At 37.4% G+C, this 17,042-nt stretch overlaps 3 protein-coding genes across 3 annotated transcripts; all 3 read left to right on the forward strand.

Annotated features, from left to right (window-relative positions):
• Nucleotides 1-2,648: 2,648 nt before the first annotated feature.
• LOC127150684 (beta-galactosidase 7-like) lies at nucleotides 2,649-5,114 on the forward strand. The gene has a single exon (XM_051089186.1). The coding sequence runs from the start codon at nucleotides 2,649-2,651 to the stop codon at nucleotides 5,112-5,114; it is 2,466 nt and encodes an 821-aa protein (XP_050945143.1).
• Nucleotides 5,115-7,762: 2,648 nt separating this feature from the next.
• On the forward strand, nucleotides 7,763-10,228 carry LOC127150685 (beta-galactosidase 7-like). Its single transcript, XM_051089187.1, has one exon. The coding sequence runs from the start codon at nucleotides 7,763-7,765 to the stop codon at nucleotides 10,226-10,228; it is 2,466 nt and encodes an 821-aa protein (XP_050945144.1).
• Nucleotides 10,229-12,876: 2,648 nt separating this feature from the next.
• On the forward strand, nucleotides 12,877-15,342 carry LOC127150686 (beta-galactosidase 7-like). Its single transcript, XM_051089188.1, has one exon. It carries the CDS (start codon nucleotides 12,877-12,879, stop codon nucleotides 15,340-15,342), a length of 2,466 nt encoding a protein of 821 aa, XP_050945145.1.
• The last annotated feature ends 1,700 nt before the right edge of the window (nucleotides 15,343-17,042 follow it).

Consider the following 17,042-nt stretch of genomic DNA (forward strand, 5'->3'; position numbering starts at 1 on the left):
TTAATAATAGTGTAATATATGTGAATAAATATTCTTTTTAACCAACTATGTATTTTTATTTCTTTCTTTTTCATAGTATATGGTTTATTAATCACAAACGTATAAGTAACTATAAACACCTAGCGGTCTATTAATGATAGACCATACTGAAAAATATTGGTCCATCACTGATAGCCCATAAAAGTCTCGATTGGAGTCTGTCACTGAACTTTGCTATATTTGAAACTTTTTAAAAACGTTGTTACATATTTAATTTTTATTTTTAAATAAAAGAAATATACCCATACATGTCAAACCCCTCCCCCATTCCCCCTCCCCCACAAAGGGAAATAGAGGAATAAATTATGAATCTTTGGTTATAGGGTGAAACCCGCAATCCTGACATCATCTAGCTTACTCTCTCTCTCTAACCCTCTCGACGGCCAACCACTGAACGCAAACTTTATTGCCGCCAGTCACATCGTGACGCTGCTCTGCTGTCGGCATGGCCAACCCATCGTTAGTGTTTTCTCTCACTCGAGACCTTGCCACATCCACACGCCATAATCAGCCACCACCCGTCGTTTACTTCTACCAGTCATCGATCGGATCACTGTCGATCGCCCCTTCTCTCCCTTCGAAAGTTTCTTTCTCTCATGTGTGCAGAAGGGAAATCCACGCAGTTGCCACCGCAATCTTACGCTGATCTGCATCCAGCTACCGTAACCTACATTTCGAACCTTCTTTAGCAAGGTTGTGCCGTTTTATATGAGTTTCTTTGGTGGTGTTGCTCCAAGTCACTTTTGAGCTCAATTTTAATGCTATAATTTGTGTTATCATTATCGATGGTTCCGAGACATTTTCTTGACAAAGGACAGCTTGGGTAAAACATTTAAGAACCTTTTTTTATAATGAATTTACAGCTTCGATTAAGGGGTATGAAAGTTGAAAATTGTTTAGGGTCAATATTTTAGAATTTCAAAAGAGTTCGGTAAGCCAAAATGGAAGATTATCTAGATATATATCAGGTTTAAACCTCCTAGAATGCCTTTGAGACAGGCAAAATGTAATTAAATTTTAAGGCATTCTGAGAAACTTTATTCGATGCCATGTGTGGTTTATGACTGACAATTTATAAGAACGTGCTATAAAGTTATAAGTTACTATGACATGATTATATAATGTGAGACCCCTTGTTGCACGTTGAGTGTATAACTTAGTGGCAACTACCCTTCTACCTATAGCTATGTACACACTAGATTTGTGTACTTTCAGGTCAGCTAGATTTGTGTGCCTAATGGCCAACCAATTTTTGTTTTAAAATTGCATGCATAGTAGTAATGACCCTGGTCAGGGACCTTAAAAGATCGGGTTGTTACATGAAAGATCTTTAGTTTCTAATTGTATTGATATCTCTAACTTGCAAAGAAGGCGATATGAAACTAGGTGTAATTTAATGTTACGTTGTCTCCTTCAAATTTTGTAGTTTGTCTTTGTTGTTTTCTATCTACTTGATTATATCTTCTAGTGGGCTCATTATTGAAGAGTAGGCAATATGTTTAAAATGATATTCTGCTTTGGAAACATTATGGAAAGTGTACGCTTTGTTCTCCATTCTCTTGAAAGATATTGCCAACTTGCACCTACGTGGTTTAAGATAAACTCTTGAATCATCACTTGAAGTTAGCAGCTTCATTGTTTCCCTCTATGGTTTCCATTAAAGTTGAAGAAAGGGAGATGCATCATGCTTGCAAAACTTATAGATAAGAGGTTATCCAGAAGTAATTTTTTTAACTCATAAAATGATGACAACGAACTATCCTGTTACAACTGAACCCTATCATTTTTTTGTTTTACAGTATCATGGTTTTGATGGTAGTTGAAGAGAATTTCTCGATATTGACATAAATTAAATTTTCAACAGTTTATCTTTTTGTAATTTTGTTTTCTCCCGAAAATATGTTACTTCCTATTATTCGGTTTATCATCTCTTTTTTTGTTCCCTCTAGGGTCACTTGGATTCATTTACCTTCAATGTTTCAACCATCACACATCACACATCCCACGTCATGATATGTAAGTTAGAGAAGTATTTTAAATAATGAAACAATATTTTCACAAACAACTAAAATCTTTAATTAATTTGAACATGAATTTTAATTAATTAGTTTTAATGCTAATTGAGTATAATGAGAATGATTTAAATCTACAGTTTAAGAGGGTTGTTAAATAAATATCTTGATGTCATCTTTGCGTTTGGTGCAAATATAATATCTATCTATCTATTTACATTCAATTGCTCATATTACAATAGCTTGACCTTAAAGTTGTTGGCTTACAACATGAGGCCAAATGTGAAAAATGAAAAATAGAATCCTAAGTTGTCCTGTGGAAAAAAACACAACCTTTTTAATTGCGTACAATAGTTGTAATTCGGTAAAAGGTTATTTGAGGGATTAAGGTCAACTAGAATTCTTCAATTTCAGAGGATGCAACTCATATCGAAAAACTTTTGTCAGCCGCTTTTCTATGTTTAGAATTGATCAACAACCTTGAACACAAATATAGATAGGAAAGAACTCTCACCTTATCACTATATGTATTCTATATAAATAAACACATCGATTCAGGAAACAAATAAACCAAAGACATAAGTTGTGGGATCGAAGATGTTTAAGCTTCAATGGCTTGTTGCAACTCTAGCTTGCTTGACTTTTTGCATAGGAGACAATGTTTCATATGATTCAAATGCGATAATTATCAACGGAGAACGACGTATTATCTTTTCAGGCTCAATTCATTATCCACGCAGCACTGAAGCAATGTGGCCTGATCTTATTCAAAAAGCTAAAGATGGTGGACTTGATGCAATTGAGACATACATTTTTTGGGATCGTCACGAGCCACAACGACGAAAATATGATTTCTCTGGACGTTTAGATTTTATTAAATTCTTCCAGCTCATCCAAGATGCTGGACTTTATGTTGTCATGAGGATTGGTCCTTACGTGTGTGCCGAGTGGAACTACGGAGGCTTTCCAGTGTGGTTGCACAATATGCCAGGAATCCAACTCCGTACTAACAATCAAGTCTACAAGAATGAAATGCAAACTTTCACGACAAAGATAGTGAATATGTGTAAACAAGCCAATCTCTTTGCTTCACAAGGAGGGCCAATAATATTAGCTCAAATCGAGAATGAGTATGGAAATGTGATGACACCAGCTTATGGAGATGCAGGAAAAGCATATATCAATTGGTGTGCTCAAATGGCCGAATCTCTCAATATTGGCGTTCCATGGATCATGTGCCAACAAAGTGATGCCCCACAACCTATCATTAATACGTGCAATGGATTCTACTGTGACAACTTTACTCCGAACAATCCTAAGAGCCCAAAAATGTTCACTGAAAATTGGGTGGGATGGTTCAAGAAATGGGGCGACAAAGACCCTTACAGAACTGCAGAAGATGTAGCATTTTCTGTGGCAAGATTTTTTCAATCTGGCGGCATCTTCAACAATTATTACATGTATCATGGAGGCACCAACTTTGGAAGAACATCGGGAGGTCCATTCATCACTACATCTTACGATTACAACGCCCCACTTGATGAGTATGGGAACTTGAATCAACCTAAATGGGGGCATCTCAAACAACTCCACGCATCAATCAAGTTAGGAGAGAAGATTCTCACTAACGGCACACGCTCAGACCAAAACTTTGGTAGCTCTGCAACTTTAACGAAATTCTTTAATCCAACAACAGGGGAGAGGTTTTGCTTTCTAAGCAACACAGATGGAAAAAATGATGCCACCATAGATCTACAAGCAGATGGAAAATATTTTGTACCAGCTTGGTCTGTGAGCATTCTTGATGGTTGCAACAAGGAGGTTTACAACACTGCAAAAGTAAATTCTCAAACGTCTATGTTCGTGAAGGAGCAAAATGAGAAGGAAAATGCACAACTCTCGTGGGCTTGGGCTCCAGAACCTATGAAAGACACACTGCAAGGAAATGGTAAATTTGCGGCAAACCTTCTTTTGGAACAAAAAAGGGTCACGGTTGATTTCAGCGACTACTTCTGGTACATGACGAGTGTTGACACTAACGGAACATCTTCACTTCAAAATGTGACTCTCCAAGTGAATACAAAGGGTCATGTTCTTCATGCTTTCGTTAATAAAAGATACATTGGGTCGCAGTGGGGGAGTAATGGCCAGAGTTTTGTGTTTGAGAAACCGGTTCTACTAAAATCAGGAACCAACACAATAACTCTTTTGAGTGCCACAGTTGGGTTGAAGAATTACGACGCATTTTATGATATGGTGCCAACGGGAATCGATGGAGGTCCCATCTATCTAATTGGAGATGGAAACGTGAAAACTGATTTGTCATCAAATTTGTGGTCTTATAAGGTTGGATTAAATGGAGAAATGAAGCAAATTTACAACCCAATGTTCTCACAGAGAACAAATTGGATTGCACTAAATCAAAAATCTATCGGAAGGCGAATGACATGGTACAAGACTAGCTTTAAGACACCTGGTGGAATTGACCCAGTAGTCTTGGACATGCAAGGAATGGGAAAAGGCCAAGCTTGGGTAAATGGGCAAAGCATAGGCCGATTTTGGCCATCTTTCATTGCTGGCAATGATAGTTGCAGCGCAACATGTGACTATAGAGGTGCATACAACCCTAGCAAATGTGTGCAAAACTGTGGAAATCCTTCTCAAAGATGGTATCATGTTCCAAGATCATTTCTTTCGAGCAACACAAACACATTGATTTTATTTGAAGAAATTGGTGGAAATCCACAACACGTGTCGGTTCAAACAATCACAATAGGAACTATATGTGCAAATGCTAATGAAGGAAGCACATTAGAGTTGTCTTGTCAGGGAGGACATGTCATCTCTGAAATCCAATTTGCTAGCTATGGAAATCCAGAGGGAAAATGTGGTTCGTTTAAGCAAGGTTCATGGGATGTGACAAACAGTGCTCTTTTCGTGGAAAAAGCTTGCATTGGCATGGAAAGTTGTTCAATTGATGTATCTGCAAAGTCATTTGGATTAGGCGATGCTACAAATTTATCTGCAAGATTGGTAGTTCAAGCACTATGTGCACAAAATTGATTAATAATAGTGTAATATATGTGAATAAATATTCTTTTTAACCAACTATGTATTTTTATTTCTTTCTTTTTCATAGTATATGGTTTATTAATCACAAACGTATAAGTAACTATAAACACCTAGCGGTCTATTAATGATAGACCATACTGAAAAATATTGGTCCATCACTGATAGCCCATAAAAGTCTCGATTGGAGTCTGTCACTGAACTTTGCTATATTTGAAACTTTTTAAAAACGTTGTTACATATTTAATTTTTATTTTTAAATAAAAGAAATATACCCATACATGTCAAACCCCTCCCCCATTCCCCCTCCCCCACAAAGGGAAATAGAGGAATAAATTATGAATCTTTGGTTATAGGGTGAAACCCGCAATCCTGACATCATCTAGCTTACTCTCTCTCTCTAACCCTCTCGACGGCCAACCACTGAACGCAAACTTTATTGCCGCCAGTCACATCGTGACGCTGCTCTGCTGTCGGCATGGCCAACCCATCGTTAGTGTTTTCTCTCACTCGAGACCTTGCCACATCCACACGCCATAATCAGCCACCACCCGTCGTTTACTTCTACCAGTCATCGATCGGATCACTGTCGATCGCCCCTTCTCTCCCTTCGAAAGTTTCTTTCTCTCATGTGTGCAGAAGGGAAATCCACGCAGTTGCCACCGCAATCTTACGCTGATCTGCATCCAGCTACCGTAACCTACATTTCGAACCTTCTTTAGCAAGGTTGTGCCGTTTTATATGAGTTTCTTTGGTGGTGTTGCTCCAAGTCACTTTTGAGCTCAATTTTAATGCTATAATTTGTGTTATCATTATCGATGGTTCCGAGACATTTTCTTGACAAAGGACAGCTTGGGTAAAACATTTAAGAACCTTTTTTTATAATGAATTTACAGCTTCGATTAAGGGGTATGAAAGTTGAAAATTGTTTAGGGTCAATATTTTAGAATTTCAAAAGAGTTCGGTAAGCCAAAATGGAAGATTATCTAGATATATATCAGGTTTAAACCTCCTAGAATGCCTTTGAGACAGGCAAAATGTAATTAAATTTTAAGGCATTGTGAGAAACTTTATTCGATGCCATGTGTGGTTTATGACTGACAATTTATAAGAACGTGCTATAAAGTTATAAGTTACTATGACATGATTATATAATGTGAGACCCCTTGTTGCACGTTGAGTGTATAACTTAGTGGCAACTACCCTTCTACCTATAGCTATGTACACACTAGATTTGTGTACTTTCAGGTCAGCTAGATTTGTGTGCCTAATGGCCAACCAATTTTTGTTTTAAAATTGCATGCATAGTAGTAATGACCCTGGTCAGGGACCTTAAAAGACCGGGTTGTTACATGAAAGATCTTTAGTTTCTAATTGTATTGATATCTCTAACTTGCAAAGAAGGCGATATGAAACTAGGTGTAATTTAATGTTACGTTGTCTCCTTCAAATTTTGTAGTTTGTCTTTGTTGTTTTCTATCTACTTGATTATATCTTCTAGTGGGCTCATTATTGAAGAGTAGGCAATATGTTTAAAATGATATTCTGCTTTGGAAACATTATGGAAAGTGTACGCTTTGTTCTCCATTCTCTTGAAAGATATTGCCAACTTGCACCTACGTGGTTTAAGATAAACTCTTGAATCATCACTTGAAGTTAGCAGCTTCATTGTTTCCCTCTATGGTTTCCATTAAAGTTGAAGAAAGGGAGATGCATCATGCTTGCAAAACTTATAGATAAGAGGTTATCCAGAAGTAATTTTTTTAACTCATAAAATGATGACGACGAACTATCCTGTTACAACTGAACCCTATCATTTTTTTGTTTTACAGTATCATGGTTTTGATGGTAGTTGAAGAGAATTTCTCGATATTGACATAAATTAAATTTTCAACAGTTTATCTTTTTGTAATTTTGTTTTCTCCCGAAAATATGTTACTTCCTATTATTCGGTTTATCATCTCTTTTTTTGTTCCCTCTAGGGTCACTTGGATTCATTTACCTTCAATGTTTCAACCATCACACATCACACATCCCACGTCATGATATGTAAGTTAGAGAAGTATTTTAAATAATGAAACAATATTTTCACAAACAACTAAAATCTTTAATTAATTTGAACATGAATTTTAATTAATTAGTTTTAATGCTAATTGAGTATAATGAGAATGATTTAAATCTACAGTTTAAGAGGGTTGTTAAATAAATATCTTGATGTCATCTTTGCGTTTGGTGCAAATATAATATCTATCTATCTATTTACATTCAATTGCTCATATTACAATAGCTTGACCTTAAAGTTGTTGGCTTACAACATGAGGCCAAATGTGAAAAATGAAAAATAGAATCCTAAGTTGTCCTGTGGAAAAAAACACAACCTTTTTAATTGCGTACAATAGTTGTAATTCGGTAAAAGGTTATTTGAGGGATTAAGGTCAACTAGAATTCTTCAATTTCAGAGGATGCAACTCATATCGAAAAACTTTTGTCAGCCGCTTTTCTATGTTTAGAATTGATCAACAACCTTGAACACAAATATAGATAGGAAAGAACTCTCACCTTATCACTATATGTATTCTATATAAATAAACACATCGATTCAGGAAACAAATAAACCAAAGACATAAGTTGTGGGATCGAAGATGTTTAAGCTTCAATGGCTTGTTGCAACTCTAGCTTGCTTGACTTTTTGCATAGGAGACAATGTTTCATATGATTCAAATGCGATAATTATCAACGGAGAACGACGTATTATCTTTTCAGGCTCAATTCATTATCCACGCAGCACTGAAGCAATGTGGCCTGATCTTATTCAAAAAGCTAAAGATGGTGGACTTGATGCAATTGAGACATACATTTTTTGGGATCGTCACGAGCCACAACGACGAAAATATGATTTCTCTGGACGTTTAGATTTTATTAAATTCTTCCAGCTCATCCAAGATGCTGGACTTTATGTTGTCATGAGGATTGGTCCTTACGTGTGTGCCGAGTGGAACTACGGAGGCTTTCCAGTGTGGTTGCACAATATGCCAGGAATCCAACTCCGTACTAACAATCAAGTCTACAAGAATGAAATGCAAACTTTCACGACAAAGATAGTGAATATGTGTAAACAAGCCAATCTCTTTGCTTCACAAGGAGGGCCAATAATATTAGCTCAAATCGAGAATGAGTATGGAAATGTGATGACACCAGCTTATGGAGATGCAGGAAAAGCATATATCAATTGGTGTGCTCAAATGGCCGAATCTCTCAATATTGGCGTTCCATGGATCATGTGCCAACAAAGTGATGCCCCACAACCTATCATTAATACGTGCAATGGATTCTACTGTGACAACTTTACTCCGAACAATCCTAAGAGCCCAAAAATGTTCACTGAAAATTGGGTGGGATGGTTCAAGAAATGGGGCGACAAAGACCCTTACAGAACTGCAGAAGATGTAGCATTTTCTGTGGCAAGATTTTTTCAATCTGGCGGCATCTTCAACAATTATTACATGTATCATGGAGGCACCAACTTTGGAAGAACATCGGGAGGTCCATTCATCACTACATCTTACGATTACAACGCCCCACTTGATGAGTATGGGAACTTGAATCAACCTAAATGGGGGCATCTCAAACAACTCCACGCATCAATCAAGTTAGGAGAGAAGATTCTCACTAACGGCACACGCTCAGACCAAAACTTTGGTAGCTCTGCAACTTTAACGAAATTCTTTAATCCAACAACAGGGGAGAGGTTTTGCTTTCTAAGCAACACAGATGGAAAAAATGATGCCACCATAGATCTACAAGCAGATGGAAAATATTTTGTACCAGCTTGGTCTGTGAGCATTCTTGATGGTTGCAACAAGGAGGTTTACAACACTGCAAAAGTAAATTCTCAAACGTCTATGTTCGTGAAGGAGCAAAATGAGAAGGAAAATGCACAACTCTCGTGGGCTTGGGCTCCAGAACCTATGAAAGACACACTGCAAGGAAATGGTAAATTTGCGGCAAACCTTCTTTTGGAACAAAAAAGGGTCACGGTTGATTTCAGCGACTACTTCTGGTACATGACGAGTGTTGACACTAACGGAACATCTTCACTTCAAAATGTGACTCTCCAAGTGAATACAAAGGGTCATGTTCTTCATGCTTTCGTTAATAAAAGATACATTGGGTCGCAGTGGGGGAGTAATGGCCAGAGTTTTGTGTTTGAGAAACCGGTTCTACTAAAATCAGGAACCAACACAATAACTCTTTTGAGTGCCACAGTTGGGTTGAAGAATTACGACGCATTTTATGATATGGTGCCAACGGGAATCGATGGAGGTCCCATCTATCTAATTGGAGATGGAAACGTGAAAACTGATTTGTCATCAAATTTGTGGTCTTATAAGGTTGGATTAAATGGAGAAATGAAGCAAATTTACAACCCAATGTTCTCACAGAGAACAAATTGGATTGCACTAAATCAAAAATCTATCGGAAGGCGAATGACATGGTACAAGACTAGCTTTAAGACACCTGGTGGAATTGACCCAGTAGTCTTGGACATGCAAGGAATGGGAAAAGGCCAAGCTTGGGTAAATGGGCAAAGCATAGGCCGATTTTGGCCATCTTTCATTGCTGGCAATGATAGTTGCAGCGCAACATGTGACTATAGAGGTGCATACAACCCTAGCAAATGTGTGCAAAACTGTGGAAATCCTTCTCAAAGATGGTATCATGTTCCAAGATCATTTCTTTCGAGCAACACAAACACATTGATTTTATTTGAAGAAATTGGTGGAAATCCACAACACGTGTCGGTTCAAACAATCACAATAGGAACTATATGTGCAAATGCTAATGAAGGAAGCACATTAGAGTTGTCTTGTCAGGGAGGACATGTCATCTCTGAAATCCAATTTGCTAGCTATGGAAATCCAGAGGGAAAATGTGGTTCGTTTAAGCAAGGTTCATGGGATGTGACAAACAGTGCTCTTTTCGTGGAAAAAGCTTGCATTGGCATGGAAAGTTGTTCAATTGATGTATCTGCAAAGTCATTTGGATTAGGCGATGCTACAAATTTATCTGCAAGATTGGTAGTTCAAGCACTATGTGCACAAAATTGATTAATAATAGTGTAATATATGTGAATAAATATTCTTTTTAACCAACTATGTATTTTTATTTCTTTCTTTTTCATAGTATATGGTTTATTAATCACAAACGTATAAGTAACTATAAACACCTAGCGGTCTATTAATGATAGACCATACTGAAAAATATTGGTCCATCACTGATAGCCCATAAAAGTCTCGATTGGAGTCTGTCACTGAACTTTGCTATATTTGAAACTTTTTAAAAACGTTGTTACATATTTAATTTTTATTTTTAAATAAAAGAAATATACCCATACATGTCAAACCCCTCCCCCATTCCCCCTCCCCCACAAAGGGAAATAGAGGAATAAATTATGAATCTTTGGTTATAGGGTGAAACCCGCAATCCTGACATCATCTAGCTTACTCTCTCTCTCTAACCCTCTCGACGGCCAACCACTGAACGCAAACTTTATTGCCGCCAGTCACATCGTGACGCTGCTCTGCTGTCGGCATGGCCAACCCATCGTTAGTGTTTTCTCTCACTCGAGACCTTGCCACATCCACACGCCATAATCAGCCACCACCCGTCGTTTACTTCTACCAGTCATCGATCGGATCACTGTCGATCGCCCCTTCTCTCCCTTCGAAAGTTTCTTTCTCTCATGTGTGCAGAAGGGAAATCCACGCAGTTGCCACCGCAATCTTACGCTGATCTGCATCCAGCTACCGTAACCTACATTTCGAACCTTCTTTAGCAAGGTTGTGCCGTTTTATATGAGTTTCTTTGGTGGTGTTGCTCCAAGTCACTTTTGAGCTCAATTTTAATGCTATAATTTGTGTTATCATTATCGATGGTTCCGAGACATTTTCTTGACAAAGGACAGCTTGGGTAAAACATTTAAGAACCTTTTTTTATAATGAATTTACAGCTTCGATTAAGGGGTATGAAAGTTGAAAATTGTTTAGGGTCAATATTTTAGAATTTCAAAAGAGTTCGGTAAGCCAAAATGGAAGATTATCTAGATATATATCAGGTTTAAACCTCCTAGAATGCCTTTGAGACAGGCAAAATGTAATTAAATTTTAAGGCATTCTGAGAAACTTTATTCGATGCCATGTGTGGTTTATGACTGACAATTTATAAGAACGTGCTATAAAGTTATAAGTTACTATGACATGATTATATAATGTGAGACCCCTTGTTGCACGTTGAGTGTATAACTTAGTGGCAACTACCCTTCTACCTATAGCTATGTACACACTAGATTTGTGTACTTTCAGGTCAGCTAGATTTGTGTGCCTAATGGCCAACCAATTTTTGTTTTAAAATTGCATGCATAGTAGTAATGACCCTGGTCAGGGACCTTAAAAGACCGGGTTGTTACATGAAAGATCTTTAGTTTCTAATTGTATTGATATCTCTAACTTGCAAAGAAGGCGATATGAAACTAGGTGTAATTTAATGTTACGTTGTCTCCTTCAAATTTTGTAGTTTGTCTTTGTTGTTTTCTATCTACTTGATTATATCTTCTAGTGGGCTCATTATTGAAGAGTAGGCAATATGTTTAAAATGATATTCTGCTTTGGAAACATTATGGAAAGTGTACGCTTTGTTCTCCATTCTCTTGAAAGATATTGCCAACTTGCACCTACGTGGTTTAAGATAAACTCTTGAATCATCACTTGAAGTTAGCAGCTTCATTGTTTCCCTCTATGGTTTCCATTAAAGTTGAAGAAAGGGAGATGCATCATGCTTGCAAAACTTATAGATAAGAGGTTATCCAGAAGTAATTTTTTTAACTCATAAAATGATGACGACGAACTATCCTGTTACAACTGAACCCTATCATTTTTTTGTTTTACAGTATCATGGTTTTGATGGTAGTTGAAGAGAATTTCTCGATATTGACATAAATTAAATTTTCAACAGTTTATCTTTTTGTAATTTTGTTTTCTCCCGAAAATATGTTACTTCCTATTATTCGGTTTATCATCTCTTTTTTTGTTCCCTCTAGGGTCACTTGGATTCATTTACCTTCAATGTTTCAACCATCACACATCACACATCCCACGTCATGATATGTAAGTTAGAGAAGTATTTTAAATAATGAAACAATATTTTCACAAACAACTAAAATCTTTAATTAATTTGAACATGAATTTTAATTAATTAGTTTTAATGCTAATTGAGTATAATGAGAATGATTTAAATCTACAGTTTAAGAGGGTTGTTAAATAAATATCTTGATGTCATCTTTGCGTTTGGTGCAAATATAATATCTATCTATCTATTTACATTCAATTGCTCATATTACAATAGCTTGACCTTAAAGTTGTTGGCTTACAACATGAGGCCAAATGTGAAAAATGAAAAATAGAATCCTAAGTTGTCCTGTGGAAAAAAACACAACCTTTTTAATTGCGTACAATAGTTGTAATTCGGTAAAAGGTTATTTGAGGGATTAAGGTCAACTAGAATTCTTCAATTTCAGAGGATGCAACTCATATCGAAAAACTTTTGTCAGCCGCTTTTCTATGTTTAGAATTGATCAACAACCTTGAACACAAATATAGATAGGAAAGAACTCTCACCTTATCACTATATGTATTCTATATAAATAAACACATCGATTCAGGAAACAAATAAACCAAAGACATAAGTTGTGGGATCGAAGATGTTTAAGCTTCAATGGCTTGTTGCAACTCTAGCTTGCTTGACTTTTTGCATAGGAGACAATGTTTCATATGATTCAAATGCGATAATTATCAACGGAGAACGACGTATTATCTTTTCAGGCTCAATTCATTATCCACGCAGCACTGAAGCAATGTGGCCTGATCTTATTCAAAAAGCTAAAGATGGTGGACTTGATGCAATTGAGACATACATTTTTTGGGATCGTCACGAGCCACAACGACGAAAATATGATTTCTCTGGACGTTTAGATTTTATTAAATTCTTCCAGCTCATCCAAGATGCTGGACTTTATGTTGTCATGAGGATTGGTCCTTACGTGTGTGCCGAGTGGAACTACGGAGGCTTTCCAGTGTGGTTGCACAATATGCCAGGAATCCAACTCCGTACTAACAATCAAGTCTACAAGAATGAAATGCAAACTTTCACGACAAAGATAGTGAATATGTGTAAACAAGCCAATCTCTTTGCTTCACAAGGAGGGCCAATAATATTAGCTCAAATCGAGAATGAGTATGGAAATGTGATGACACCAGCTTATGGAGATGCAGGAAAAGCATATATCAATTGGTGTGCTCAAATGGCCGAATCTCTCAATATTGGCGTTCCATGGATCATGTGCCAACAAAGTGATGCCCCACAACCTATCATTAATACGTGCAATGGATTCTACTGTGACAACTTTACTCCGAACAATCCTAAGAGCCCAAAAATGTTCACTGAAAATTGGGTGGGATGGTTCAAGAAATGGGGCGACAAAGACCCTTACAGAACTGCAGAAGATGTAGCATTTTCTGTGGCAAGATTTTTTCAATCTGGCGGCATCTTCAACAATTATTACATGTATCATGGAGGCACCAACTTTGGAAGAACATCGGGAGGTCCATTCATCACTACATCTTACGATTACAACGCCCCACTTGATGAGTATGGGAACTTGAATCAACCTAAATGGGGGCATCTCAAACAACTCCACGCATCAATCAAGTTAGGAGAGAAGATTCTCACTAACGGCACACGCTCAGACCAAAACTTTGGTAGCTCTGCAACTTTAACGAAATTCTTTAATCCAACAACAGGGGAGAGGTTTTGCTTTCTAAGCAACACAGATGGAAAAAATGATGCCACCATAGATCTACAAGCAGATGGAAAATATTTTGTACCAGCTTGGTCTGTGAGCATTCTTGATGGTTGCAACAAGGAGGTTTACAACACTGCAAAAGTAAATTCTCAAACGTCTATGTTCGTGAAGGAGCAAAATGAGAAGGAAAATGCACAACTCTCGTGGGCTTGGGCTCCAGAACCTATGAAAGACACACTGCAAGGAAATGGTAAATTTGCGGCAAACCTTCTTTTGGAACAAAAAAGGGTCACGGTTGATTTCAGCGACTACTTCTGGTACATGACGAGTGTTGACACTAACGGAACATCTTCACTTCAAAATGTGACTCTCCAAGTGAATACAAAGGGTCATGTTATTCATGCTTTCGTTAATAAAAGATACATTGGGTCGCAGTGGGGGAGTAATGGCCAGAGTTTTGTGTTTGAGAAACCGGTTCTACTAAAATCAGGAACCAACACAATAACTCTTTTGAGTGCCACAGTTGGGTTGAAGAATTACGACGCATTTTATGATATGGTGCCAACGGGAATCGATGGAGGTCCCATCTATCTAATTGGAGATGGAAACGTGAAAACTGATTTGTCATCAAATTTGTGGTCTTATAAGGTTGGATTAAATGGAGAAATGAAGCAAATTTACAACCCAATGTTCTCACAGAGAACAAATTGGATTGCACTAAATCAAAAATCTATCGGAAGGCGAATGACATGGTACAAGACTAGCTTTAAGACACCTGGTGGAATTGACCCAGTAGTCTTGGACATGCAAGGAATGGGAAAAGGCCAAGCTTGGGTAAATGGGCAAAGCATAGGCCGATTTTGGCCATCTTTCATTGCTGGCAATGATAGTTGCAGCGCAACATGTGACTATAGAGGTGCATACAACCCTAGCAAATGTGTGCAAAACTGTGGAAATCCTTCTCAAAGATGGTATCATGTTCCAAGATCATTTCTTTCGAGCAACACAAACACATTGATTTTATTTGAAGAAATTGGTGGAAATCCACAACACGTGTCGGTTCAAACAATCACAATAGGAACTATATGTGCAAATGCTAATGAAGGAAGCACATTAGAGTTGTCTTGTCAGGGAGGACATGTCATCTCTGAAATCCAATTTGCTAGCTATGGAAATCCAGAGGGAAAATGTGGTTCGTTTAAGCAAGGTTCATGGGATGTGACAAACAGTGCTCTTTTCGTGGAAAAAGCTTGCATTGGCATGGAAAGTTGTTCAATTGATGTATCTGCAAAGTCATTTGGATTAGGCGATGCTACAAATTTATCTGCAAGATTGGTAGTTCAAGCACTATGTGCACAAAATTGATTAATAATAGTGTAATATATGTGAATAAATATTCTTTTTAACCAACTATGTATTTTTATTTCTTTCTTTTTCATAGTATATGGTTTATTAATCACAAACGTATAAGTAACTATAAACACCTAGCGGTCTATTAATGATAGACCATACTGAAAAATATTGGTCCATCACTGATAGCCCATAAAAGTCTCGATTGGAGTCTGTCACTGAACTTTGCTATATTTGAAACTTTTTAAAAACGTTGTTACATATTTAATTTTTATTTTTAAATAAAAGAAATATACCCATACATGTCAAACCCCTCCCCCATTCCCCCTCCCCCACAAAGGGAAATAGAGGAATAAATTATGAATCTTTGGTTATAGGGTGAAACCCGCAATCCTGACATCATCTAGCTTACTCTCTCTCTCTAACCCTCTCGACGGCCAACCACTGAACGCAAACTTTATTGCCGCCAGTCACATCGTGACGCTGCTCTGCTGTCGGCATGGCCAACCCATCGTTAGTGTTTTCTCTCACTCGAGACCTTGCCACATCCACACGCCATAATCAGCCACCACCCGTCGTTTACTTCTACCAGTCATCGATCGGATCACTGTCGATCGCCCCTTCTCTCCCTTCGAAAGTTTCTTTCTCTCATGTGTGCAGAAGGGAAATCCACGCAGTTGCCACCGCAATCTTACGCTGATCTGCATCCAGCTACCGTAACCTACATTTCGAACCTTCTTTAGCAAGGTTGTGCCGTTTTATATGAGTTTCTTTGGTGGTGTTGCTCCAAGTCACTTTTGAGCTCAATTTTAATGCTATAATTTGTGTTATCATTATCGATGGTTCCGAGACATTTTCTTGACAAAGGACAGCTTGGGTAAAACATTTAAGAACCTTTTTTTATAATGAATTTACAGCTTCGATTAAGGGGTATGAAAGTTGAAAATTGTTTAGGGTCAATATTTTAGAATTTCAAAAGAGTTCGGTAAGCCAAAATGGAAGATTATCTAGATATATATCAGGTTTAAACCTCCTAGAATGCCTTTGAGACAGGCAAAATGTAATTAAATTTTAAGGCATTCTGAGAAACTTTATTCGATGCCATGTGTGGTTTATGACTGACAATTTATAAGAACGTGCTATAAAGTTATAAGTTACTATGACATGATTATATAATGTGAGACCCCTTGTTGCACGTTGAGTGTATAACTTAGTGGCAACTACCCTTCTACCTATAGCTATGTACACACTAGATTTGTGTACTTTCAGGTCAGCTAGATTTGTGTGCCTAATGGCCAACCAATTTTTGTTTTAAAATTGCATGCATAGTAGTAATGACCCTGGTCAGGGACCTTAAAAGACCGGGTTGTTACATGAAAGATCTTTAGTTTCTAATTGTATTGATATCTCTAACTTGCAAAGAAGGCGATATGAAACTAGGTGTAATTTAATGTTACGTTGTCTCCTTCAAATTTTGTAGTTTGTCTTTGTTGTTTTCTATCTACTTGATTATATCTTCTAGTGGGCTCATTATTGAAGAGTAGGCAATATGTTTAAAATGATATTCTGCTTTGGAAACATTATGGAAAGTGTACGCTTTGTTCTCCATTCTCTTGAAAGATATTGCCAACTTGCACCTACGTGGTTTAAGATAAACTCTTGAATCATCACTTGAAGTTAGCAGCTTCATTGTTTCCCTCTATGGTTTCCATTAA

This window comes from Cucumis melo, chromosome 8, assembly GCF_025177605.1.
Source record: "Cucumis melo cultivar AY chromosome 8, USDA_Cmelo_AY_1.0, whole genome shotgun sequence".
NCBI classification, from domain to species: domain Eukaryota; kingdom Viridiplantae; phylum Streptophyta; class Magnoliopsida; order Cucurbitales; family Cucurbitaceae; genus Cucumis; species Cucumis melo.